Source organism: Callorhinus ursinus, unplaced genomic scaffold, assembly GCF_003265705.2.
Source record: "Callorhinus ursinus isolate GAN/ISIS: 27379988/994484 unplaced genomic scaffold, GSC_fseal_2.0 scaffold22, whole genome shotgun sequence".
Classification (NCBI taxonomy): domain Eukaryota; kingdom Metazoa; phylum Chordata; class Mammalia; order Carnivora; family Otariidae; genus Callorhinus; species Callorhinus ursinus.
The window spans coordinates 3,022,262-3,046,818 of record NW_027397084.1 but is presented as its reverse complement, the minus strand read 5'-3'; the positions used below and the strand labels follow the sequence as shown (position 1 = coordinate 3,046,818).

The 24,557-nt window shown below is 52.1% G+C and overlaps 2 protein-coding genes and 1 long non-coding RNA gene across 5 annotated transcripts in view; 1 reads left to right on the top strand and 2 right to left on the bottom strand.

The window, feature by feature from the left end:
- Positions 1–3,469, bottom strand: part of SPATS1 (spermatogenesis associated serine rich 1) — a 45,089-nt gene extending 41,620 nt beyond the window's left edge. Inside the window, exon 1 of the mRNA XM_073904930.1 lies at positions 3,458–3,469. Within this exon, the coding sequence (XP_073761031.1) occupies positions 3,458–3,469 (12 nt within the window). The remainder of the gene's footprint in view (positions 1–3,457) is intronic.
- A 5,075-nt stretch (positions 3,470–8,544) lies between these two features.
- On the bottom strand, positions 8,545–10,609 carry LOC141374798 (uncharacterized). The gene is made up of 2 exons (XR_012381922.1): positions 10,480–10,609; positions 8,545–9,639 (listed from the first exon to the last, which is right to left on the bottom strand). It is a non-coding gene; the product is annotated as an uncharacterized lncRNA (long non-coding RNA).
- On the top strand, positions 10,533–22,881 carry AARS2 (alanyl-tRNA synthetase 2, mitochondrial). 3 transcript variants are annotated; one of them, XM_073905022.1, is made up of 22 exons: positions 10,533–10,775; positions 11,584–11,775; positions 12,305–12,450; positions 12,667–12,834; positions 13,726–13,738; positions 15,823–15,968; positions 16,192–16,300; positions 16,657–16,695; positions 16,796–16,907; positions 17,369–17,502; positions 17,941–18,085; positions 18,326–18,498; positions 18,620–18,733; positions 18,823–18,963; positions 19,591–19,728; positions 19,846–19,955; positions 20,110–20,218; positions 20,500–20,622; positions 20,855–20,965; positions 21,521–21,604; positions 21,721–21,831; positions 22,246–22,881. In XM_073905022.1, exons 1-22 carry the CDS (start codon positions 10,533–10,535, stop codon positions 22,408–22,410), a joined length of 2,826 nt encoding a protein of 941 aa, XP_073761123.1. In that variant the 3' UTR covers positions 22,411–22,881. The 3 variants fall into 3 exon arrangements, with proteins under 3 accessions (XP_073761123.1, XP_025746430.1, XP_025746431.1); XM_025890645.2 differs by having other exon boundaries at positions 13,594–13,738; XM_025890646.2 differs by lacking the exon at positions 16,657–16,695 and having other exon boundaries at positions 13,594–13,738.
- The last annotated feature ends 1,676 nt before the right edge of the window (positions 22,882–24,557 follow it).

Sequence of the window (24,557 nt, the reverse complement as noted above, 5' to 3'; positions counted from 1 at the left end):
TGTGCTCTCTCTCAAATTCTCCCTCTTTCAAATAAATAAATAAAAAATCTTTAAAAAAAAATAAAATAAGTAAATAAATAAATAAATAAAATGTTCACTTCAGTGACATTTAATGCATTCACAATGTTGCGGGACCACAATTTCTATCCAGTTCTAAAACATTTCCATCTTCCCAAAATAAAACTCCATACCCATGAGGCAGTCATTCCCTATTCTCCCCTTCCTCAGCACCTGGCTACCACCAGTCTGCATTGTCTCTCTGGATTTGCCTACCATGAACATTGCATATAAAAGGAATCATACAGTATGTGGCCCTTTGTGTTTGGCTTCTTTCAATTAGCATAACGTTTTCCAGGATCATCCACATGGTATCTTGTATCAGTACTTCATTTCTTTTTAAGGCAGAGTCATAATTCCATTGTATGTATACACCACATTTTGTTTATCTATTCCTCCCCTCATGAACATTTGGATTGTTTTCACCTTTTGGCTATTGTGAATAATGCTACGCATTGCATTATTTTTGAGTGTTGGCTCTGCAACAGCCATTATCAAGCATTTTGGTTTCAGGACCGCTTTATACTCCTAAAAAGTACTGAAGATCCCCAAAGACCTTTTACGGGGGACAGACATAGATATACAGACATATGAAATTAAACTGAAAATTTTTTAAATATTTAAATATTTTCATGTTAACATGTTTTTATGAAAAAATATATTTTTAAAATATATTTTAGGGGCGCCTGGGTGGCTCAGTTGTTAAGCGTCTGCCTTCGGCTCAGGTCATGGTCCCAGGGTCCTGGGACGGAGCCCCACATCGGGGGCTCCCTGCTCACCGGGAAGCCTGCTTGTCCCTCTCCCACTCCCCCTGCAGGAAGCCTGCTTCTCCCTCTGCCTCTCCCCCTGCTTGTGCTTCCTCTCTCGCTGTCTGTCTCTCTGTCAAATAAATAAATAAAATCTTAAAAAAAAAAGAAGAAGAATGCAGCCTTATAAACATAGCTTGTTGGAAAAAGGAGGACCCCGCAGCCCTCCTGAATGAGTTTCCGGGATCCCCCAAAGTCTTTGAATCACACTTAAAGAACTGTGGCTCTAAGGATTTTAATATATATCCTTAACTATCCAGAGTCCACCTAGGGTGAATATTATTCTGCTCCTTAGAAAATGTAAGAACTTTGCAACTGTATCGTTCCACTACCACGCCCATCCTTTATGTTATAACCATATGTATGACACAGATATTACATAACATAATGGGACAGGAGCAATAAATGGAATGACACAATTACAAAATTATTTTGCTTTAAATGGCTAAATGTTTTTTTAAATAAATTGAAAAAAAAAGATGGGCTTTTATATTTATCCATAGTTATCAATCCCGGTGTTCTTCCTTTACCTAAAGACTCAACTTCCCATCAGGGAGGATTCCCCTTCAGCCAGAAGAATTTCCTTGCGGTGCTGTCTAATGATGATAAGCTCTCCTCCTTTTTATCTGAAATTGTATTTTGTCTTCATTCTTCAAAGATAATATACTATCACTTTAACATAACTTTTAAATGTTACAGGCTGAGAGTCTCTTGTCCCTTTTCTCCACCTTAAAAAAAAAACCAAAGCTTCCAGGGACGACTGGGTGGCTCAGTTAGGCATCTGCCTTTGGCTGGGGTCATGATCTCAGGGTCCTGGGATCAGACTCAGGCTAGGGTGGGGCTCCCTGCTCAGCGGGAAGCCTGCTTCTCCCTCTCCCTCTGCCTCTCCCCCTGCATGTGTGAATGCTCTCTCTCTCTCTCTCTCTTTCTCTCAAATAAATAGAATCTTTAAAAAATAACAACAAGCTTCCAAAGGAAGAAGAGAGGGAGGAGTCACATATATATATATATCATGTTTTTGTTTAAGGTTTGTGTTTCAAGACTGGGGAAATAATGCCAACTAAAGCTATTGGTTGAGATGAGCGCCTGTACAGATAGGGTTTAGAACTCGAATACTGAACAAAGTATAGGCCTTGAACCAGTTCCCCGCAAACACCTTACTCGTGTCTGCCCCCCTCCCTCCATCACACTCAGCAGAACCCCAGCCCTAATTATGCCCAATGATCCATCTGCTCTGGGCTTGCACCTAAGCAGCTAAGCATAGACGGAGAAAATCTCACTGTGTTGACCAGTCTCAGTTTAAATCCATGACCTCAAATCTCTCTCTCTTTTTTTTTAAGATTTGTTTATTTATTTGTGAGAGAGAGTGCATACTCCCAAGCGTGCTTGAGGGGAGGGGAAGAGGGAGAAAGAATCCTCAAGCAGACTCCTCTGCCTGCTGAGTGTGGAACCCCATGCGGGGCTCAACTGCAGGACCCTGAAATCATGACCTGATCCGAAACCAAGAGCCGGACGCCCAACTAACTGAGCCACCCAGGCACCCCCAAATCTTTCTGTTTTTATTAAGGTATAATTGACATGTGACATTGTGTTAGCTTCACGTGTACAACATAATGATTCCAACATCTGTATACATTGAGATATTTATATACATGATCACCAACAATAAATCTAGTCACCATCTGTGACCCTAGAGTCACAAAAAAGTTATTTTTACCTTAAATCTTATATGGGCAGCCAATAGTGTCAGCTAATCTACTACACTTTCCTAAATCTCCTTCAAGGAGATTTTCAAGGCAGGGGCACCTGGGTGGCTCAGTGGGTTAAGCGTCTGCCTTTGGCTCAGGGTCCTGGGATCAAGCCCTGCATCAAGCCCCGCGTCTGGCCCTCCTGGCCCCCACTCCTGCTAGGTGTGTACTCTCTCTCTCTCCCTCTCTCAAATAAATGAAATCTTTAAAAAAAAAAAAAAAAAAGAATCAAATGCATGTTCGTTTTTTTAAAGGAGCTTTTTTTCAAGGCAGCAATTTCATCTCCTCACTTACTACATGTTCACTAGGGAAGGAGACGCAGGAGGATGGGTCTTCCCTCGCTTTCCCAGCCCTACCTCCACCGGCCTACTGGCGTCGGCACCCAGACCTCCGTCCCTGAGTATAACAGAAGGAGTGTCACAGCTCCTGGCTGTGGCCTATGTCTCCCCTTCGTAGTGAGGTTTTCAATCTCCTCAAATGCTTAAAAACTCTGCTGCCGCAATAATCCTCTCATTCTCTGGCTTTATCGGTTTCTTCTCTCTATTGGATCATATCCATCTGCACACAAACAAGTCTTAATGTGGCTGTTCTCACAAAGAAAGAAACACGGTCTCTTGAGCCCACAGCCACCTCCAGCCTCTACTTTTTTTTTCTGCTTCTCTTCCCTGCCAATTTCCTACAGAATTGCCCGTATTTCCTGGGTCCGCCTTCTCAGCCCGCCCCTCTCACCGCCTCGGCCTTTCCCTCCCACCCGTCCACTGAACCTTCTCCAGCCTCGCTCAGTCGGCCGGTCGGGTCTCCACTGCCCAACCCTCAGCAGCACTCGATACAACTGGCCGCTCCCACCTTCTTGAACATCGTCTCCTCTGTTTGAGGCTTCGGCGTGGCCACCCTCTTTCTTGTTTTCCTCCTGACCCCAGTGTCTCCTCAGGCTTCCCCTGCAGGACTCTCCTCTTCCAGCTCCCCAGGACGCAGCTGAGGACAGACCCTCTCTGCTGCTCCTTCATCTCGCTCTTCCGTCAGGTGGTCTTATCTCATCCAGGACCACCGATGTACTAGTGACTCCCAAATCTATAGCTGCAGCTCTGACTTGCCTCTGCACTCCAGACTTTTATACCCATTGAGTGACACGTCCACTAAGATGTCCGAACTTAAACTTAATATGCCCAAAGCAAACTCTTGTCTTCCCTTCCACAGACCGGCTCCTTCTGCAAGCTTCCCTGTGCCAGTGAATGGCACCCACCACGCGCCCAGTTCCTCAGGTCATAAACTTAGAACTGAGTCTCTTCCCTCCTTCCCTGCATCCCCTCCATTAGCACATATAGCTGTCTCTACATATAGCCTGAATCCAAGCACTTCTTGTCTCTGCTGCTTCAGTCTTGTCCAGCACCTCTCTCCTGAAAAACAACATCCTGATAGGCATTCCTGCCTCCCCCTCCTGCTCTCATAGTCCATCCTCTCACAATGGAATGCTCTTTCAAAACCTTAAATCAGGTCATGTCACTCCTGTGCTTAAAACCTTCTAATGGAGGGGCGCCTGGGTGGCTCAGTTGGTTAAGCCTCTGACTCTTGATTTCACCTCAGGTCATGATCTCAGGGTGAGATGGAGTCCTGCATCAGACTCGGCGCTGGGTGTGGAGCCTGCTTCAGATTCTCTCTCTCCCTCTCCCCCTCGTTCCTCCCCTCCCCTGCTCACTCTCCCTTAAAAAAACAAAACAAAACAAAAAACCCTCTGATGGAACATTTTATCTGTAAATAGATACTCTTCCTATTTCTGTCCTCCATAGAAACCTAGAAACAATGACCAACCCAGTAGCAATGAGCATCCCTAGCAGCCAGTTTGTAGTTTGGAAATATCATTTCCCACTAAAAGTAACCAGGACTTTTGGAAACAGCAGTTTCCAAGTCTAAGACAAGAAATGTACAATGGGAGCCAGAAATATCATGTCATAACAGAAAGCAAGAAACCTATCAATGACTACCAGGGTCATGACAAAAGGACTCGGAAGTCAAATCAAAGGGGTTCCCACTGAGGAAAGATGGGACAATCTGAGTTTTAACCGAGATAATAATTGCAAAGGAATGAAACCATCAAATATGCTGCAGTTCATGAGTTCATAATTATACTGAAAAATATAATACAAAGTCACCTTTGAAGGGTGATAGGAAATAAATTCATTATCTTAAACACTGATAACTCAATGGGGAAAAATCGAGCACCTATCCTGCCTTTTCTCCATGCACTGTACCACTGGTGAAAAAAAAAGATTAGAGGAAGCATCTCTTTTTAGAAAGATTCCAACTAATAAATGAAAAAGAGATGATAGAATGTGAATATCACCATGTTGCTCTGTTCAGTGAATTAACAGATATAGACATCCTGGATATGTCGCTCTGAAGATCATAGATAGATAACCAGACATCAGTGTGCCCTCTGGTGAAAGAGTATACCAGGTAGAGTCTTGCCAAAGGGATCCAAACCTGTGTCTGATTACCATTCTGGATCCACGTGCTAACTGGATTAAAATAAGAGAGGGCAGGAGAACATGTTAAACGAGTTGAACATTGACTATGTAGTCAGCAAAAACAGACTGTGAAAAATTCTACACACTGTAAGAAAAAGAAGGAGATTAGGAGGGAATCCACAAATAAAAAAGACTGAAAATGCATTTCAAGTAAGCTTTTTAAAATACATCTAAGGATGTGATACATCTAAGGGGTGATAAAACTATAAAGATTCCCCAAATCGCGATTACTATGAAAGTCAGGGCAGTGGTCACCTTTGGAAGGAGGAAGGTGGTTGGGGAGGGGGAAGAGTCCAGAGGGCTCCTGGGGTTGCTGCAAAGTTCTATTTTGCGATCTGGATTGTGGACACAAAGATGTATGCCTTCTAATAACTAAGCTATACATTTGGTTTGGTTGACTTTTTTTTTTTAAGATTTTATTTATTTATTTGAGAGAGAGAATGAGAGAGAGAGAGCACGAGAGGGAAGAGGGTCAGAGGGAGAAGCAGACTCCCTGCCGAGCAAGGAGCCCGATGCGGGACTCGATCCCGGGACTCGATCCCGGGACTCCAGGATCATGACCTGAGCCGAAGGCAGTCGCTTAACCAACTGAGCCACCCAAGCGCCCGGGTTTGGTTGACTTTTCTACATCTGTGTTTTATTATGTGATTTAGGGGGAAAAAATAGTAAAAAGAAAAACCACCTCTAACACAGGGGTTGGGCTTTTTTTTTTGTCCCAAAGGGCCAGATAGAAAATATTTTATTTAGATCTTCCTGGCCAAGAGGCAACTCGAAAATAGGTAGGTACTTATATATAACCATTTAAAATGTAATCACTTTCAAAATGCATAAGGACAAACGCGGTCATTGAGACCCTGAGGGTCCACTAATTGCTGAATTCCCGATCCCAGGAGGCTTCCATCCGTGGAGCCCCGCCACCCGTGCCCCCATGCCCTCGCTCGGTTCCGCTCGGTTCCGCTCGGCTCCCATCCCCCCGCCGCCGCTCCCCTCAATCTCCGCGTCTCTTAGCAACAGGAGGACGCAGACACCACCCTCACGTGGACCCGAGCTGGAGCGGGTGAGAGCGAGCATGCATGCGCACGAGGAGCTCCTGGCTCCACCCACTCGCTCAGAGAGAAAGGGGAGAGCCCGGGAGCACCCAAACCCTATGACCTCGCCCCAAGCAAAAGTCTGTGTCCCGATTCTTCCCACGAGTCCTCTACCACAGTCTTGTCACTCAAGGTATGGTCTAGTAGGCTAGGAGCAGCAGCAGCTTCACCTAGGAGCCTGCTAGGTATACACAATTTCGAGCTGACCCAGACCTGCTGAATCAGTGTTTGCATTTTTAACAAGATCCCAGGAAGTCCCTATGCATACTGAAGTTTGACAAATGTTGCTTTCAAAATCCAGATAAGGCAAAGCTATAAAGAAATAAATAAAACTAGGAATACCTCTTATAGGTTGAACTTTTAACCTCGACACTAAAATACAGCTTTTATGATAAGGGAAGTTCCCAAAGCTGAGTTCCCTGTGCTCAGTAAGGGTAAAAATTCCCTTGTGTCTTCTCTGACCATCAGTCCCGGACAGAATGCATCACTGACCTCAGGTTCCTGCTCTCAAAGCCAATGGGGAAATCAGGAAGGACCATTTCCATTTCCAGAGTAAGGGCGTTGCTTCTCATGAATAAGGTGAAAAGAGAAGGCACAAAGAATGGATGCCTTGGACCTGCCAAAGTAAGTAAGTCAAACAACACAAGGGCAATCCCAGACCCAGGGAAGGCAGTGCCCAAACCCAGCTGAACAGCTCCCAGGAAACAGACTCAATTTGGATCTTAAACCCCAAAATGAAATTCTTTTTAAGATTTTTTTTAAGATTTTATTTATTTATTTGAAAGAGAGAGACATAACGAGAGAGGGAACATGAGCAGGGGGAGTGGGAGAGGGAGAAGCAGGCCTCCCGCCAAGCAGGGAGCCTGATGCAGGGCTCAATCCCAGAACCCCAAGATCATGACCCGAGCCGAAGGCAGACACCCAAAGACTGAGCCACCCAGGCGCCCCTCTTTTTAAGATTTTTATTTATTTTTTTGAGAGAGAGAGAACACAAACGGGGAGGGGCAGAGGGAGAGGGAGAAGCAGACTCCCCACTGAGCAGGGAGCCCGATGAGGGGCTCGATCCCAGGACCCCAAGATCATGACCTGAGCCAAAGGCAGATGCTTAAGAACTGAGCCACCCAGGTGCCCCCCAAAATGAAATTCTTACAAATACAAAGGCATAAGTACTTCAGAGAGAATTTCCCAGGTCGGTAACTTCCCAGTCTGGTGAGTTCTCTCCACACATATCTATCTTGAGAAGCTGCGGACCTTAAGCTTCACTTCCTCATCCGAGGACAGTGGTAAATCAGAATAGATACATCACAATCCTAAAAGAACCACTTGGCTTCCCTGGGGAAAAAAAGAGACTGACTTACCAGAGAATACCACATTTAAAGAAAAGAAAATGATCATCTTTTAATGGCAGGGACAAAATAGTAAGATGGAGGAAAAACCCTTCTTCAAACAGAGAACTCAAGAAATGAATTTCTAAAAGTCCACAACACAAGCTATAATATGGATGAACCTTGAAAACATTATGCTAACTAAGCCAGGTAAAAAAGACCATATATTATGTGATTCCATTTATATGAAATGTTCAGAATAGGCAAATCTACAAAGACAGAAAGTAGATTAGTAGTTGTCTAGGGATGAGAGGGCTGGGGGTGGTTAACGGCTAAAGGGCATGAGGTTTCTTTTGGGGCAATGAAAGTGTTGTGAAAGTGATTATGGTAACAGATAAGGACTCTGTGAATGTACTGAAAGTCACTGAATTGTACATGTAAAATGGGTGAATTGTAGGGTATGTGAATTATATTTCAGTAAAGCTGTTTGGGAAAAAAAATGCATGGCTCCACACTATTTCCATGTTAGTCTAAAAACAAAAAGTTCCTGGGGCGCCTAGGTGGCTGTTGGTTAAGTGTTCGACTCTTGGTTTTGGCTCCAGGCGTGATCTCAGGGTCATGAGATCAAGCTCCGGGTCAGGCTCTGTGCTCAGCATGGAGTCAGCTTGAGATTCTTTCCCTCTCCCTCCCACTCTCCCTCTGCTCCTCCCCCTGCCTTGCTCATGCTCTCTCTTTAAAATAAATAAACAAAATCTTTAAAAACATGGAGTTCCTACTTTAATATAAAAAGTTTCTGAAAAAAAATCTGAAAAAGAAAGTTGACATCAGTATTGGTTAGAGGCCCCAGCTAGGTTTCTCTAGCAAAACACTCCCATCTCAGTTTGGGGAAGAATTTCACAGTCTTGTCTCAAGATCATCAATCTCACAGAAATCCCCATCTGGCTTTGGGTTCCTGTTCCAAAAACACTGGAAAAACCGTAACAGGCAAAACACACTTTCAAAACAACTCTTTTAATTTACGTGGGCAAGGGAAGAAACAGAGGATCATGGGATAGATGCTATGTGCTCTGTCAGAATACAAAGTTGACAATTCACCATTGCTATAGAAACTCAAGTCCAAAAAAGAATACACATTTCCCAAGGAAACCATGTTTCAGAAGTCCTTAAATAACATAACTCATAAAGAATGATCAAAAGAGCCCACGCGGATGGCTGAGGCCTTGTAGGTGAACACACTGATTTCAGCTCTGCTGCCCCTGTTGGGCTTTAACCTTGGCGATGTCTCTTCTTAACCTGCTTAAATTTCCCAAACCAAGAGCAGAGGTTATCATGAGAAGCCCCATGAGGACCTGGGTTGTACCCACAAGGGCCTGTGTTGGCATCACGGTCACACCTGTCACCATGGAGAAAAAGACAGAAGCAGGACGTGGAGCAGGTATCTCTCTTACCCTAATGTAAAGCATATAAAACCCTAGGGCACTGGGAAGCTGAGAGAGAGAGAAATCTCTGCAGCTGTTGGTCAGCAGCTTCATCTTGCCCTGACAACCTGGATTCTCTCTAATCCCCAGGCAAATTTAAAGACCAAATGTTATTAAGCAATTAATAATGGAGCAGATGCTGTTTGGCTTCAGTCTCCACTAGACTCCTGTTCCAAAGGGCCTGCTTTGGTCCCTAAGAAAAAAAACGGTCATTTCCAATGCCAAGGGCAAAGGGCATTGTCTAGAACAGTGCCTGGCACATAGTTGATAATCGATATATATTTTTTTAAAAGATTTTATTTAAGAGAGAGTGAGAGAGAGAGAAGGAGCAGGGGGAGGGAGAAGCAGCCTCCCCACTAAGTAGGGACCCCCCCCCCACACACACACACACAGGACCCCGGGGATCACGACCTGAGCGGAAGGCAGATGCTTAATCAACTGAGCCACCCAGGTGCCCCTCAATATATATTTATTGAATGCTTCTTGAATGAATGCTGATATTACCTCTCTTGGCACTCTGCGTTCTTCCCTCAGCCTGGAAACACAAACACACACACGCACACACCAATGAAGTTGAATCCATGCCTGCTCACTGCAACTCCAATTGTAACCCTGCAAAATTAATAAACATAACAATTACTACTACAGTATAGATTTCTGGAGAGCAAGGATTTTTGTTAAAGTTGTAACTAATACACCTTAAGGGCCTAAAACAATGCCTGGCACTAGTAGGCTCTAAATGAATATTTGTGTGTTTTGGGTTTTTTTTTTAAAGATTTTATTTATTTGGGCGCCTGGGTGGTTCAGTCGTTAAGCGTCTGCCTTCAGCTCAGGTCATGATCCCAAGGTCCTGGGATCGAGGCCCGCATCGGGCTCCCTGCTCTGAGGGAAGCCTGCTTCTCCCTCTCCCACTCCCCCTGCTTGTGTTCCCTCTCTCTCTGTGTCTCTGTCAAATAAATAAAATCTTTTTGTTTTGTTTTTAAAGATTTATCTGTCAAATAAAACCTTTTTGTTTTGTTTTTAAAGATTTGTCAAATAAATAAAATCTTTTTGTTTTGTTTAAATCCTTTTGTTTTGTTTTTAAAGATTTATTTGGCAGAGAGAGACACACAGAGGGAACACAAGCAGGGGGAGTGAGAGAGGGAGAAGCAGGCTTCCCGCCGAGCAGCGAGCCCGATGCGGGGCTCGATCCCAGGACCCCGGGATCATGACCTGAGCCGAAGGCAGACCTTTAACGACTGAGCCACCCAGGCGCCCCCTAAATGAATATTTGTTTAATGATGAAAGAATTAAGGGCCTACTGCCTGCCAGGCAGCTGTGCTAGGCCAGCTGGCCTTACTCCTGCTGAAGTCCCCTCTTCCCACTCACTCTACCCGGACGATAGAGGCTGCCTTCAGTCCTCCCACCGCCAGGGGCCGCTGTAGGAAACGCGCGGCTTCCTTTCCACGTCACCGTCTATCCCCGCGGTGCCCTTTGACCCCGTGAAGTCACTGCCCCGAGCTAAGATGGCGGTATCGATGGCAGCTGCCGCCGGGCGACTGAGGCGGGCCATTCGAAGGTCGCCCCCATGGGGGAGCTCCAGCCGTCGGCCTTTCTCATCCGAGCCCCCTCCAGCCCAGGCCACGATCGTGCGCGACGCCTTCCTGAACTTCTTTCGGGACCGCCATGGCCACCGGCTAGTGCCGTCCGCTTCCGTGCGGCCGCGCGGCGACCCCAGTTTGCTTTTCGTCAATGCGGGCATGAACCAGGTGGGGGCTGAGCCACTCTGATCGGGGGCGGAGTTTGTGATTTTTTTGCAGGGAGAAAGGCGCCGCGGGATTGGGCAAAAGAAGCGAGGGGCGGAGCTCATGCCCTCTGGGGAAAGGGCAGTTCGTGGTTAGGCTGTTTGCGGGCACGTGTTTGGGCTTGGGGAAGGCTGCACTTGGGAACTTAAGGGTTTGGATTGAGTTTTAGGTCCAGGAATGGAGGGTGTGGAGTTTTATGGGGGAAGAGTGGTGAGGAAAGTCTGGCTTCATTTATTCATGCTTTAAATAAAGATAACTGATTCATTAAATAAATGTTTATTGAGTACTTAGTATGGCTAGACTGTGTTCTCTAAGCTTTTGACTTTGAGCACCACTTACTCTCTAGATTTGTCTTCATCTGTAAAATGGGCGAGGATGAGGGAGTAGATTAACCTTAAAGGCTGTTAAATGCTGACTTTGTGAGACATGCCCTGTGGTCTCGGATTTATACCCAGAGGTTATTGGGTGTGGTTTGAAGAAGCTGAAATGGAGGATGAAGCCAATCAGTGCCCTGTTTCCAGCCACCAACACATTCCTCCTCCTTTTACCTTGCCTAATTTACTAGCAGAGCGTCTCTGTTTCATGATTTGTTGACCCATTGTCTGCTCCACACACACCAGAGATAGGTGCCCCCAGGCTCCCAGATTGCCCCTGCCCCGTTGGCCATGCACGGCACTCTCAGGGGCACAGTCAGCCTTCAGTCTGAACACCCCACTCCCCACCTCTCCCTTCTACTGAGGGAATGAGAACTGGGACCTTCATGCGTTTCCAGTTCAAGCCAATCTTCCTGGGCACTGTGAATCCGCGAAGCGAGATGGCAGGCTTCCGACGTGTGGCCAACAGCCAGAAATGTGTGAGGGCTGGAGGACGCCACAGCGACCTGGAGGATGTGGGCCGAGACCTTTCCCATCATACCTTCTTCGAGATGCTCGGCAACTGGGCTTTTGGGGGTGAATATTTTAAGGTAAGTCTCCAGGAAGCCCTGGAGTTAAGAAAGCGTCAGTGGTCAACCAAGAAGGGGCTCAAGATTAGTCCTGTCTCCATTCCTAGTGTCTGTGTAGACAGGACTCATAGTGGACACAGAGGGAAAGTGCTAGGTGAACATGTATGGTATGAATGTGTTTCACTTCCCTAATTGGACTGTAAGCTCCTTGAGGGCCAGGACTGTGCTGCTTGCCTAATGGCTAATCAGTAACTGTATGAATAAATGGTCAGGCAGAAACACTAAAATGCAGGAGTTAGAAATCAGCCCAGGTTAGGGTGGAAAGACAATTTCATGGAGAGGATGGGACTTGAAATAAAGGATTTAGAAGAGGGGGAGGAGAAAAAAAAACTCAAGCAGAAATGGTAATGGTTTGTTCTCGAAATGAGGTGGGCAGTGGAATTTTGTCTTAAGTTGAGGGCTGAAACTCAATGTGGCTTGATTGGCGCTTCAGTGGGGCCCTCTTCTCACCCATTTTCCTCCTCCCACCCCATGTGGGTTTCCCCTGCAGGAGGAGGCTTGCAGCATGGCCTGGGAACTGCTGACTCAGGTCTATGGGATCCCTCAGGACAGGCTCTGGGTCTCCTACTTTGGTGGTGACCCCAAGGCAGGATTGGACCCAGACCTGGAGAGCAGGGACATCTGGCTCCGCTTAGGGTAAGTCTGCCTCAGCCCATTATGTCCGTTTCTGGAGGGCAAGAGGACCGGCAAATAGTACCAGCTTCAGTCCTCAGAATCTCGGTGTATCCTAGGAGACTGGGGTCAGCCCTGTTTCCGCTCTTGCTGAGCTTGCTGGAGAGGCTCTCACGGCTGAGAGGGTTCTGGCTCCCAGGCTTGTCTGTCTCCCCACCACTCGCCTGGCTTTCTCCTCAGGGTGCCTGCCAGCCATGTGCTTTCCTTTGGACCCCAAGAGAACTTCTGGGAGATGGGGGACACTGGCCCTTGTGGGCCCTGTACCGAGATCCACTATGACCTCGCTGGAAGGGTGGGAGCCCCCCAGCTGGTGGAGCTTTGGAATCTGGTCTTCATTCAACACAACAGGTAATAGGGTGCTAAAGCAGGAGGAACATCCCTGGCCAGAATTGGAGAAGGTAGCAGTCAGGAGACTTTGATCCATTTCTTATAAAAAACAAACACTTAAATGGTGTTTACTGTGTGCCAGGCACATTTGTGAATACTTTCCACATAATAACTGATTTAACCCTAGTCTGTGCTCTTAACAGTTTGTATTTATTTACTTATTTAGAGAGTGTGAGGGCACACAGGAGCGGGGGTGGTGGGGGGAATGGTACAGAGGAAGAGAGAGAGAATCCCAAGCAGGCCCCATGCTCAGCACGGAACCCAGTGCAGGGCCTGATAACACGACCCTGACCTCATGACCGGAGCTGAAACCGAGAGTCAGATGCCCAACTGACTATGCTTATAACAGTTTTAAACTAGTCACTGCTGCTCTCAGGCCTTTGCTCTTTGATCACATGATGAAGCTGAGCTTCGTGATCTCTAAGATTTTCTTCCAGCCTTGACCTGTCTTTTCCTCAGGGCAAAGAATTCTGTCCCAGAAAGGGGATGTGTGGGTCCAGGCAAGGGCCCAGGTAGTGGTGAGAGTGGAGATCACCCTTTATGAGAAAGTACATACAGGAACCAAGGCCATCGCTGTCTGCCTTTGGTGGGGAGGGGTGGATACTGCCTTCTGGTTCCTCCCACTGTCAGCCCCCTCCTCATTCCTCCACTGCACTTGGGCATCTGCCTCACCCCTGTAATCCTGTGTGGGGCCTCACCTTGCACACCTTCCCTGGCCAGAGAGGCAGATGGAAGCCTGCAGCCCCTGCCCCAGCGGCATGTGGACACAGGAATGGGCCTGGAAAGGCTGGTGGCTGTGCTGCAGGGCGCACGCTCCACCTACGACACTGACCTCTTCTCCCCGCTGCTCAGTGCCATACACCAGGTGAGCCTGCCTCTTCCCTTCCAGAAGCTATTGCTTTCCATTTTTGTTGAGAATTCTGCATGTACCTGCATGTGGAAACAGTGATCAACCAAGGATACCAAGGTCAAACATGAGGGTAGGGTTCATGTTTATTACCTGATAATTGCCCCTAACTCCTTCCTTCCTTCATTTATTCAAAAAATATGTTTTGAGTGCCTACTTTGGGTGAAGTCCTTTGTGCTTGATACAGGAGAACAGCAGTAAACAGAAAAGAGATGGTGGAAATTACATTGTAGCCTAAGAGATAAATAATAAGTAAATGTATTAAAGAACAAGATGGCAGATTTGAACAAGATTGCAGATTGTGACCAGGCAGTAAACATGGTGGGTAATAGTAACTAGGAGAGGACTTGGGTACAGAGGAATCTTAGACCAAGTATTTGGGGAAGGCTCACCAAGCAGATGATCTCTGAGCTGGAACCTGAAAGAGGAGGAGCCAGCCCCAGGAAGCTCATTCCAGGTAGAGGGGACAGCAGATACCAAGGCCCTGAGGCAGGAAAGGAATACAAAGGTGGCCAGCTAGCTAAAGAAGAATCACATGGGATATAGCTGGAGAATGTGTCCCTGAGATTTTGCTGTGTAACAAACCACCAAACACTTTGTGGTTTAAATAACAGTGAGTTATTTAGCGTATGAGTCTGTGAGCCAGCAATGTTGGCTGGGCTTCATTGGGTCATTCTTTTGGTTTTCTTGAGTTCATTCATACATCTGTAGTCAGCTGCTAGGCAGTTCTACTTCTGAGGATGGGCTGGCTGGCTAGCTGTTTGGGTCACTGGGAGTGACCATGCTGTGTCAAGCAGCAGGCTAGCTGGGGCTTGTTCACATCACATCACAGCTCAGCAAGGTTCTAAGAAGGAGAGCAGAAGCACACGAGGCCTCTCGAGGCCTAGGCTCAGAGCAGTGTCATCTCCGCCTCATTTTGTTGGCCAAAGCAAGTCACAAGGCTAGCCCACATTCAAGGGGTGGAGAAATTAGATTCTATCCCTGGATGGGAAGCAGCTGTGGTCACGTTGTAAAGTGGCATGCACACAGAAAAGGAAAGGATTGTGGCCATTTTTGCAAACTGTCTACCATACAAAGGAAGGCAGAAGTCAACCTTGTGGGGCCTTGAAGTCCAAAGTGGCGCTTTTCTAAGTGTGGTGAGAAGTGTTCTGAGATGGGGAGGGCCATGATCTGATTGACACTTTTAAAGGCCACTCTTGTTACTGTGTGGAGGATGGGCTGGAGGGAGACTGAGAAGAAGCTAAGAAACCAGCTGGGAGGCTATTTCATCATCCATGGAAGAGACAACAGGGCCTGGCTTAGACTGGTAGCTGTGGAATTGGAGAAGAGTAATTGATCTGAAAGATCTCACAGACAGAGGAACAGAAGGCCCCAGTGATCGATAGGATGGGGAAGGGAAATAAAAGTCAAGGCCTGCTCTCTAGTTTTTGACTCGAGCAATGTGGTGAGTGGCAGGACTCTTCATGGGGAGGGGGAAGCTCTGGGAAGAGACAGGGGTGGAGCTCTAGGTGTGGAGCTGGATGAACCGGGCATGTGCTTTGGAGCACTTACATGTAGGCACAGCTTACACCCTCCCCCCGCCGCCCCCGCATAGAGGCTGGAGGAGTGGGTGTGGGCAGCGGAGAGCACCTGGGGTCAGATGGGCCAGCCTCAGATCTCAGATCTGCTCTGATGTGTTGCATGGCCTTGTGGCACTCAGCTAGCTCCTCTGGGCCTCCGTTTCCTTTTAAAAGCGAGGCTAGTAATACCTCCCAGAGCAGGATGTTTTGGATATTAGACAATGCATCCTTCAAGCACCCACCCCATTCTGATAGCAGAAATTCAGTACGTGATCACAGCTGCGGTCATAGTTAATGCTGAATGTGGCCCCAGGAGGGCAGGGCCTGGCTCCCTTTCATGTTGGAAGCTTCTCCAGCTAGGACGGTCCAGATGTAGTCGGCTTTAGGGGTGAGGACAGATGCTCTAGGGCTGATGAAGAGCACCCCACCTGGGCCACGTCAGGCAGGGCCAGCAGCCATGTCTCCTTGTCTCCCACTTGCCAGGGTTGCAGGGCACCCCCTTACTTGGGCCGGGTAGGAGCAGCAGACGAGGGGCGCACAGACATGGCATACCGCGTGGTGGCCGATCACATCCGCACGCTCAGTGTCTGCATCGCTGATGGCGTCTACCCTGGAATGTCGGGCGCCCCGTGAGTCTGGAAGGGCTACAGAGAGAGGCAGGGGCTGCTGGGGGGTTGCAGAGGAGAGGAAGGAAGGGGATAGAGAGGTGGGTTGGGTTGAGATGGCAGGAGGAGTGGGAAAAGGGCAAGGGCTCCGGGATGAGAGCACACACCCTGGACCTTGCCCTCCCCACTCTCCATACTGCTGACCAAGGGTGACTGGGGGTTCATAGCTGGCCTCTGAACCCCCCAGGCTGGTTCTTCGTCGGATCCTCCGTCGAGCTGTGCGATTCTCTACAGAGGTGTTGCGGGCACCGCCTGGCTTCCTAGGCAGCCTGGTTCCTATAGTGGTGGAGACCCTGGTGAGGGCAGAGCTACCTCTTCTGGGCCTCCCTGGGTGCTCGGGAAGCTTGCAGCTGAGCCCAGACAGTGCCCCCAGCCTAGGTTCCCCACCCTAAATGTCCAGTCCAGGTCCTGTGGGGCTGAGAAAGCTGGGATTGCATACGAGAAGCAGGGAGCCCTCAGGAGGTCTCCTTGCCTGAAGGCTGAGCCTTTAAGTTTGGGACCCCCTTCTGCCTGTATTCCCTATTTGGGTCCATTCCCCATCCATTGGCCTGAGCTGAGCTTCCAAGGCAGGTGTCCTCAGGGAGGCCCAGGGTGGGGAGGTGCAGAGTGGGTAGGTTGCCTTCCACACTTCTCAGCCATCTACCTCCCTCAGGGGGATGCTTATCCAGAACTACAGAAGAACTCAGCCCAGGTACTGGCTCCAGATGGGGAGGGAGGAGCCGACGAGACAGGTGGAGAGCGGCTGTCCTTCGGAGGAGGCCTAGCTCCAGTCCTGCCCTGCCCCCGTTCAGATAACCAACCTGGTGTCAGAGGATGAGGCAGCCTTCCTGGCCTCCCTGCAGCGGGGTCGGCGGATCATCGATCGGACCCTGAGGCGCCTGGGGCCTTCTGAACTGTTCCCTGGTGAGTGAGGTGCCTAGCCAAGGTGTGAGGGCCTCACTTAGGTGAGCCAGGGCAGGCCTATGCCTAGCATCCACACCCTCCTCCCCCCATGTCCCTCTCCCTGCACTGTCTCCAGCACCCAGACCTCTCTGTAGCTGGACACCACCCTGCTCCTCCCCACTTCCCCACTCCCCAGCTGGCCCTGCCTCCAGTCCTTGCTTTCAAAGGCTGGCTTCATGCCTAGAATGAGCTTCCCTTCGCCTCTGAAATGACAGATGACAAAGGAGTACCCTATAGCCTTAGAGCTTGAAGCCTAACCCCTCTCCTGGACCCACCTGATGTAGGGCGGGGACACTTGTGCTTGGCATCCGGTGGCTTCTGTGTGCTTAGAAAAGCCCTGGCCCTTCTTTCTCCCCCATTCCTTCCTCTTCGGTCTATCATGCCCCTCCCCCGTGAACACCCTTTGTCTTCCTTCCTCAAAGCTGAAGTGGCCTGGTCCTTATCACTGTCTGGGAACCTGGGGCTCCCCCTGGACCTGCTGGAGTTGATGCTGGAGGAGAAAGGGGTGCAGCTGGACTCGGCTGGGCTGGCACGGCTGGCCCAGGAGGAGGCCCAGGTACAGGCTGGGGCACCCCCGCCCAGGGTTCTGTTGGGACAACCCCTTCCCCAGCCCTGAGTTCCTGGGGGAGGAGCTGCAACTATTAAGGGCAACAGGAGGCTGAGGTAGGGTCTGTCCCCGAGGCCTGGAGAGAACACTAGTGCAGTGGGCTAAGCCAGAGCAGAAGGTGAGAGGCCAGCGCAGCGTCCTAGAGAGGGGACCTCCAAGGGCAGCAGTGGGTGAGGGGTGGGAGGGAGGCCTGACCTCGAGACCCTGCCTGTTGGGTGGTTCACTGGCCAGTCCAGGGTCTCTAGCAGCCAGCCAAGCCCTGACGGCTTATTCCCAAGGGGAGGGCAGGGTGCACATAGCTGTGTGGCAGGGACAGGGCTCTGGGGGGGCTCAGGTCCCATTGCACCGTACACATGCCCCTTCCATGCGCATGTGCCCATCCCGCAGCACGGGTCACGGCAGGCCGAGCCCATTCAGAAGCAGGGACTGCAGCTGAATGTCCACGCACTGGGGGAGCTGCAGCGCCGAGGGGTGCCCCCAACTGACGACAGTCCCAAGTACAGCTACTCCCTGCGACCCAGCGGGGGTTATGGTGAGAGGCTGGACCGAGGCTGGTGGCCACAGGTGTACGTGGGGGTGATAGGGAGGGTTGTCTGCAATGGGCGCTCCCAGCTCTGGGCATTCCCTGGGGTAGCCCCCAGGGGTCGCTGTGGCGCCTGAAAGTGCCCCGTCCTCCCCAGCCCCGTGCCTGCTGCCTTCAAGTAAGGCACAGACCCACACCCGGGCTCCCACAGCCCTGCCTAGCACTGATAACCATGCTTCTCCCTGGCAGAGTTCAGCACCTGTGAGGCCCAGGTGCTCCAGCTGTATGCAGAGGACGGGACAGCCGTGGCCTCTGTGGGGAAGGGCCAGCGCTGTGGCCTCCTCTTGGACAAAACCAACTTCTATGCTGAACAGGGGGGTCAGGCTTCAGACCGAGGCTACCTGGTGCGGGTGGGCCAGGAGGTGAGCCCCCATACACACACACAAGTTAATTTCTGCCCATGGCGGGCCTGAGCTGGGAAGGGAGCCAAGGGGAGGGAAGAGCTACGTCACTCCAGTGCCTTGGCCCCCCGCCCTTCCCCAGGATGTGCTGTTCCCAGTGGCCCGGGCCCAGGTCTGTGGAGGCTTCATCCTACACGAGGCTGTGGCCCCTGAGGGCCTGAAGGTGGGGGACCAGGTGCAGCTACACGTGGATGAGGTAAGGACCGCACCCCTGATACTCAGGATATCCTGCAGCCTCTGGGCTCTCCCCACACCCCAGGCTCCTGGGTGACAACAGTGTTTCAGGCCTGGCGTCTAGGCTGTATGGAGAAGCACACAGCCACCCACCTGCTCAGCTGGGCGCTGCGGCAGGCCCTGGGCCCTGGCACGGAGCAGCGAGGTTCCTGTCTCAGTCCCGAGCAGCTGCGCTTTGACGTGGCCACCCAGGTGAGCGGGGCACGGAGAGGCTTCAGGTGAGCCGGCAGGCTTACAGAGAGGTGGTCAGGTGGCAGGGGGGTTTGGCCAGTCCTAGGACCCGGGCCCCCTGTCACTCATTCACTGTGAGGCCGTGGCTCTTGCCCTCAGGCTCCTTGTGCACTGGGGAGGGGGTGGGCAGCCAGACAGTGTCCAGAGCCCTCCTTCCACCTCCAGCCACCCAGCTTCCTTGTTGCTGCTGTCACGCAAGCCCTCCTTGCTCCAACTGAGCTGCCCTCCCTTCCCTGCCACCCTGGCTCCCTTTCCTCCCCACGCCACGGGCTCCGCCCTTGCTCCCGCATCCGCCCATCCCGGGTTTCTCTTCCGTTGGGCCACCCCTTGTTGTGAGCTCCCTCGGTACAGAAGAGCGTGTTCGTTTCTTCATCAACTTTTAGTGCCTAATGAAAGGCCTGCAGTTGCCAGCAGGCCCCACTAAGGAAAAGAATTGTCTGCTCCACCAAGGTTGAGTGAGCACCGCTATGTGCCAGCCACTGCTTTAGCACCTGAGGATAGTCCGTGAACATTTACTGCCTCTTACCGCATCAGTTAGAGGCATGGAACTGACCTGTCAGTCTGTCCATTTTCTCCCCACCCCACCAGGCTCCACTGACCCCAGAACAGCTCCGGGCAGTGGAAGGCACTGTGCAAGACGCCGTGGGGCAGGACGAGCCAGTGTACATGGAGGACGTGGCCCTGGCATGCACTGCCCGTGTCCCTGGCCTGCGCTCTCTGGATGAGGTGAGTTGGGGACCCCCCCTTGGTGAAGATCACCTGCCCCCTGACACACACACACACACACACACACGCGCGCGCGCGCGCGCGCTGGTTAACAGACTTGTCCCCGTACACCCTCAGGTATACCCAGACCCTGTGCGGGTGGTGTCAGTGGGGGTGCCTGTGGCCCGTGCGCTGGACCCAGCCTCCCGAGCTGCACTGCAGACCTCTGTGGAGCTGTGCTGTGGGACGTGAGTCACTCTTGCCTGCCTTTTCTGACCCGGGGCCCCCGGATCCTCACCCTTCTTTAGTGTCTGGAGCCATCAGCCCCTGGTTCGGAGCTTCGGCTGCTCTTTCCTATCCCAGCGTTCCCACTGACTTCCCTGTCCCTCCCTCTGCCCTCAGGCACCTTCTGCGCACAGGGGCTATAGGGGACCTGGTCATCGTTGCAGAGCGCCAGCTCACCAAGGGCACCACCCGCCTGCTGGCCGTCACTGGGGAGCAGGCCCAGCAGGTTGGCGTGCCAGCAGGGTCCAGGAGGCCACTGGATTGGGGGGGGGCACACAGTTGACACTCTCAGGCTAGGGGACACCAGCAGCAGAAGCAGTGTCCGCACAGGTGTGCGGATGGGGCCGTGCCAGCTGCTGGCCCCTGGCGTGATTATCTGCTGCCTTGATTGGTCCTGATGGTTCAGTATTTCTAGTTTGGCCCCGACTAGCAATAAGTTGAGAGCCCCTGTGCTGGGGAAGTGAAAGTAAGCCGAGCAGCCCCGAGCATCCTGTTCCATCTCCTCAGGCCCGAGAGGTGGGCCAGAGCCTGGCCCAGGAGGTCGAAGCTGCCACAGAGCGGCTGAGTCGGGGCAGCCAGGATGTGGTGGCGGCTCAGAGACTCTCCAAGGACATGGGACGACTTATTGATGTGAGGGTCACCCCTACCACAGAGCTGCTCCCCACCCTCTCCTGGTCCTCTTCCCCTCCCCGTGCCTCCCCAGACCCTTCCTGTCACTCCCCAGGCTTCCTGCTGGACTCCAGCTGGCCTCGATGTTGGTCTGCAGGGGGTGGGGGTGGGGGGGGTGATGTCTTCCCCCCCTCCCCCCGCCTCAGAGTCCGTGGCCCAGGGAAGGGCCTGGCTCATAGGCTTCTGGCGGTAGGCGGTGGACACGGCCGTGATGCCCCAGTGGCAGCGGCGGGAACTGCAGGCCGCACTGAAGGTGCTGCAGCGGCGTGCCAACACGGCCCTCCGGAAGCTGGAGCTGGGCCAGGTAAGAGGAGGTTCAGCTGACAGCCAGCAAGGGTCAGAGACGCTGCAGCACGCACACTGAGAAGCTTCCGGGCCTCGTGTGGCGGGGGCAGCTCCTCCCTCCCCCGCCAACTGGGCACCATCACCAGGCCATCCCCCCACTTCCCTCTCTGCCAAACTGTGCCTCTCCTTCACCTCTCAAGTCTGGCTCAGACTCTCCCTCCAGGAAGCCGACTGACTTGATAAGGCCATTCAGCCTGCATTACTCCTTGACTTTGGATCCGGCTTCCTCCCCCCGCCCCCCCCAGCCTCGGTTCGTCCATCTGGGCTCCAGCCTTAGGCCCTCACCTTCAATGGCCTATTTGTGGGGGCCTGGAGCTGTGGCGAAAGGGGAAGAGGTGGGGGGTGGGGAGAGGGAGGACACAGGCCATTCGAGGCAGAGCCACTGGCACTTCTGCTCAAAGCCGAAGATCTTGGCTGGGGGTGGGGATTTCTGGACTGGGGCTCAGTGTGGAGGGGGGGCCCCGTTGCCTTCCCGCCTGATGCCCCTGCCGTCCTTCCTGCCCCCCCCCCCCAGGCTACACAGAAAACCCAGGAGCTGCTGCAGCGGCACTCACAGGGGCCCCTGATTGTGGACACAGTTGCTGCCGAGTCCCTCTCAGTGAGCTCTGGGGCTGGGGGGGGTGGCCCCAGGGTCCGGGAGGAGGAGAGTCCTGAGTGGGAGGCAGCTGGGAATCCAGAGAACGGCAGGGTCACCATCTGCCCTCCCTTGCGCAGGTGTTGGTGAAAGTGGTGCGGCAGCTGTGTGAGCGGGTGCCTGGCACCTCTGTGCTCCTCCTCAGCCCCCAGCCACTGGGGCGCGTGCTGTGTGCCTGTCAGGTGACCCCGGTGAGGGACGGAGGAGAGCAACCCCCCCCTGCCCCCCGCCACCCATTCCGGTCTAGCTCTGTGGTTCCACGCCTTTGACTGCTCCAAGGCAGGGTAGAGGGTATCAATGGGGACACCCCAGAACGAGGATAGGGCCATCTCTTAGCCCTAACCACACCCCCCGACCAGAGAAGGCATCATGAGCTCCCCTAATTACCACCACCCTCCCTCCAGGCCACACATCCCTTGCAAACAAGTAGCAGACATTCATTAACCTCCATCCACATTCCCAGCCCAGTGCTCTCCCATCTCCTTACTTGATTCCCCTACCATGTACCCAGCTAGTCACCATGATGCCACTCTTGAGGGCAGGTGGAGTGGATGGTGGTGGGCAGGGCTGCCCTGCATCCCTGCCGCTTCTGTTTCTGTCCCCAGAGTGCCACGCCAGCCTTCACAGCAGAGGCCTGGGCACTGGCAGTATGCAGCCACATGGGGGGCAAGGCCTGGGGCTCTCAGGTGGTCGCCCAGGGCACCGGAACCACTGCTGACCTGGAAGCTGCCCTCAGTACAGCACGAGCCTATGCCCTCGACCAACTCTGACCCGGCTCACCCAGGGACTCGCATAGACTAAACAGACAGCCGACGGACCCATGACAGGAGCCCTGAAGGAGCCAGCAGAACCTCCCCGGAGGCTGAAGCAAAGGACTGAAGGCTGGAGGCCAAGTAGCTAAGCCCAGGAGGGCCACCTTGGGCTAGGCCCCGTGCGGACACGAGATAGGGCTACAGGAGGCAGAAGTGGACCCAGAGACATACTCCCCTCTCACTGGATGAATGTGGAGCCACGGACTGTCTCGGCTGTGATTGCTCATTAAAAAGTATTTCACCTGGGAGGCTTAGTCGGTTAAGCATCTGCCTTCAGCTCAGGTCATGATCCCAGGGTCCTGGGATCGAGCCCCGCAGGGAGCCTGCTTCTCCCTCTGCCTCTCTTTCTGCCTCTCCCCCTGCTTGTGCTCTCTCTCTCTCTCTCTATGTCAATAAATAAATTTTTTTCTTTAAAAAGAAAAAAAAGTATTTCACCGAGGCTAGAAAGCTCCAGGAGGTGTTTTGCTTAAAAAGGAGCAGCTTTCCCCACCCAGCATCCACATCAGAACCATCCTCCTCGCCTCTGTTGCTCAATGGGCTTTCCAAAGCCAGCCTGTTCTCGGTACCCACCAGGGTCTCCCTGGCCACCAAGAACCAGACGTGCCCTAGGAAAGTCATGACAACAGGGCAGATCCTCTCCGGTGCCGCTTGTTTCAGTAACAGCGGCTTTTCATAAGGGCCCTGTCGATGAAATGAGCAACGGGTAACTGGTCAGTTGCTGAGAATGCGGCAAGAACCAAAGGCCTAAAACTTGCTGCACTTGTGGAGCTTGCTGCTAGTGGGGAAATACGCAATAAAGAGAAGGAAGCGGATGTAAGGCAAGGATGAGGTCTGCAGAGAAAGTGGGACAGGGATCCGGAGGGTGGGTGACTGTTGTTTCACGGGGAGGTGGCACCTGAGGGGAGGGTGTGAGCCACAAGGTTATCTGAGGGAGGAGTGGCACAACCAGGGCAGGGGCCCTGCAGGGGAGGTGAGCAGGCACAGGGAGCTGCGAGAGTGCAGGGGGCCAGAGACACCTGACTCTTAAAGACAAGTTGCACAGCACCTGCCCCAAACCTGAGCTGAAGCTAAAGCTGAGAAATGGCAGCTCAGAGTGGGAGGAAGCCCTCCTTCTCTACCAGAATGAATGCACTTAGCACCCACCCAGGCTCGGGAGCTCCACCTCTGTTCCCAGATCTCCGTTGCTAGAGGAGGGAAAGGACCTCAGGGGACCCATCTCCAAGTCAAAGGCTCCCTGGTGACCAAGTTCTGGGGCTGTTTCGTTAAAATTATAAGCGCAGAGCGTGGCTTCTGACACGATTTCTCATTCTAATTGCACCGGTGAAAGGGCTTGCAAGGGGACTAGTCCCTGCCTGCATGGGATGCCGGGAATTCTGCAGGGCCGGACTGCTTGCTCAGCCCTGTGGGCTTACAAAACTGTACTTCCGGACCTCGGCAACTGCCACAGTAGCCACATCTCAGTGGTGCTCACTGGAAGCCCAGCTTTTTACCGTGAACACCAGGGGGAGGAGTTGTGGCGGCGCCCCTGTTTTCTGATGAGTTAAGCGAGCTTCTAAGATGTTAACTTAGACTTAACATACTAGTAATCAGGAGAGCTGAAAGTGGAGCTAAACTACCTCCATGTGAAACGTCTGAGGGGGGGAGGGGTGACATAACGCTTAGGTCTGTGTGAAGGAGCGCTGTGGAGACCTGGAACCTTCTTGCCTGGTGCCTGACATCAGCCTTGTTTACATTCTGGAGAAAGGTGGAAGGTGCCACTCTGCACGGATGCTGCAACCCACAGCTCTCCTGCAAGGCCCGGGGTCAACAGCAGGCCTCAGAGGAGTTCCAGTAACCCCTGCAGGTGCCCGTCCATCTCCTCATCTTCCAGAAGAAACTGCCGATGCTTTTCCTGGACCGTCTTTCCACTCGTCACCCCACACCCCCGTTTCCACGCAAAGGTAGCAAGAAGGAACAGAGCACTCCAGTCCAGGAGCCCTACCCTGGCTCCCACTCCTCCCCTTCCCCCCAGAAAAGCCCATCTATTCCTAAACATGTCCCCCAGAACCAGAAAGCACGCCCCCCGCTCCCGCCCCCTCCCCCCACCGAGTTCGCGGTCCCCGCAC

Coding starts and splice junctions, on each gene's coding strand:
- AARS2 (XM_025890645.2), top strand. CDS start 10,533: ATGGCGGTATCGATGGCAGCTGCCGCCGGGCGACTGAGGCGGGCCATT. Junction 10,776..11,583: donor TCAATGCGGGCATGAACCAG/GTGGGGGCTGAG, acceptor ATGCGTTTCCAG/TTCAAGCCAATCTTCCTGGG. Junction 13,739..15,822: donor TGCTCAGTGCCATACACCAG/GTGAGCCTGCCT, acceptor CCCACTTGCCAG/GGTTGCAGGGCACCCCCTTA.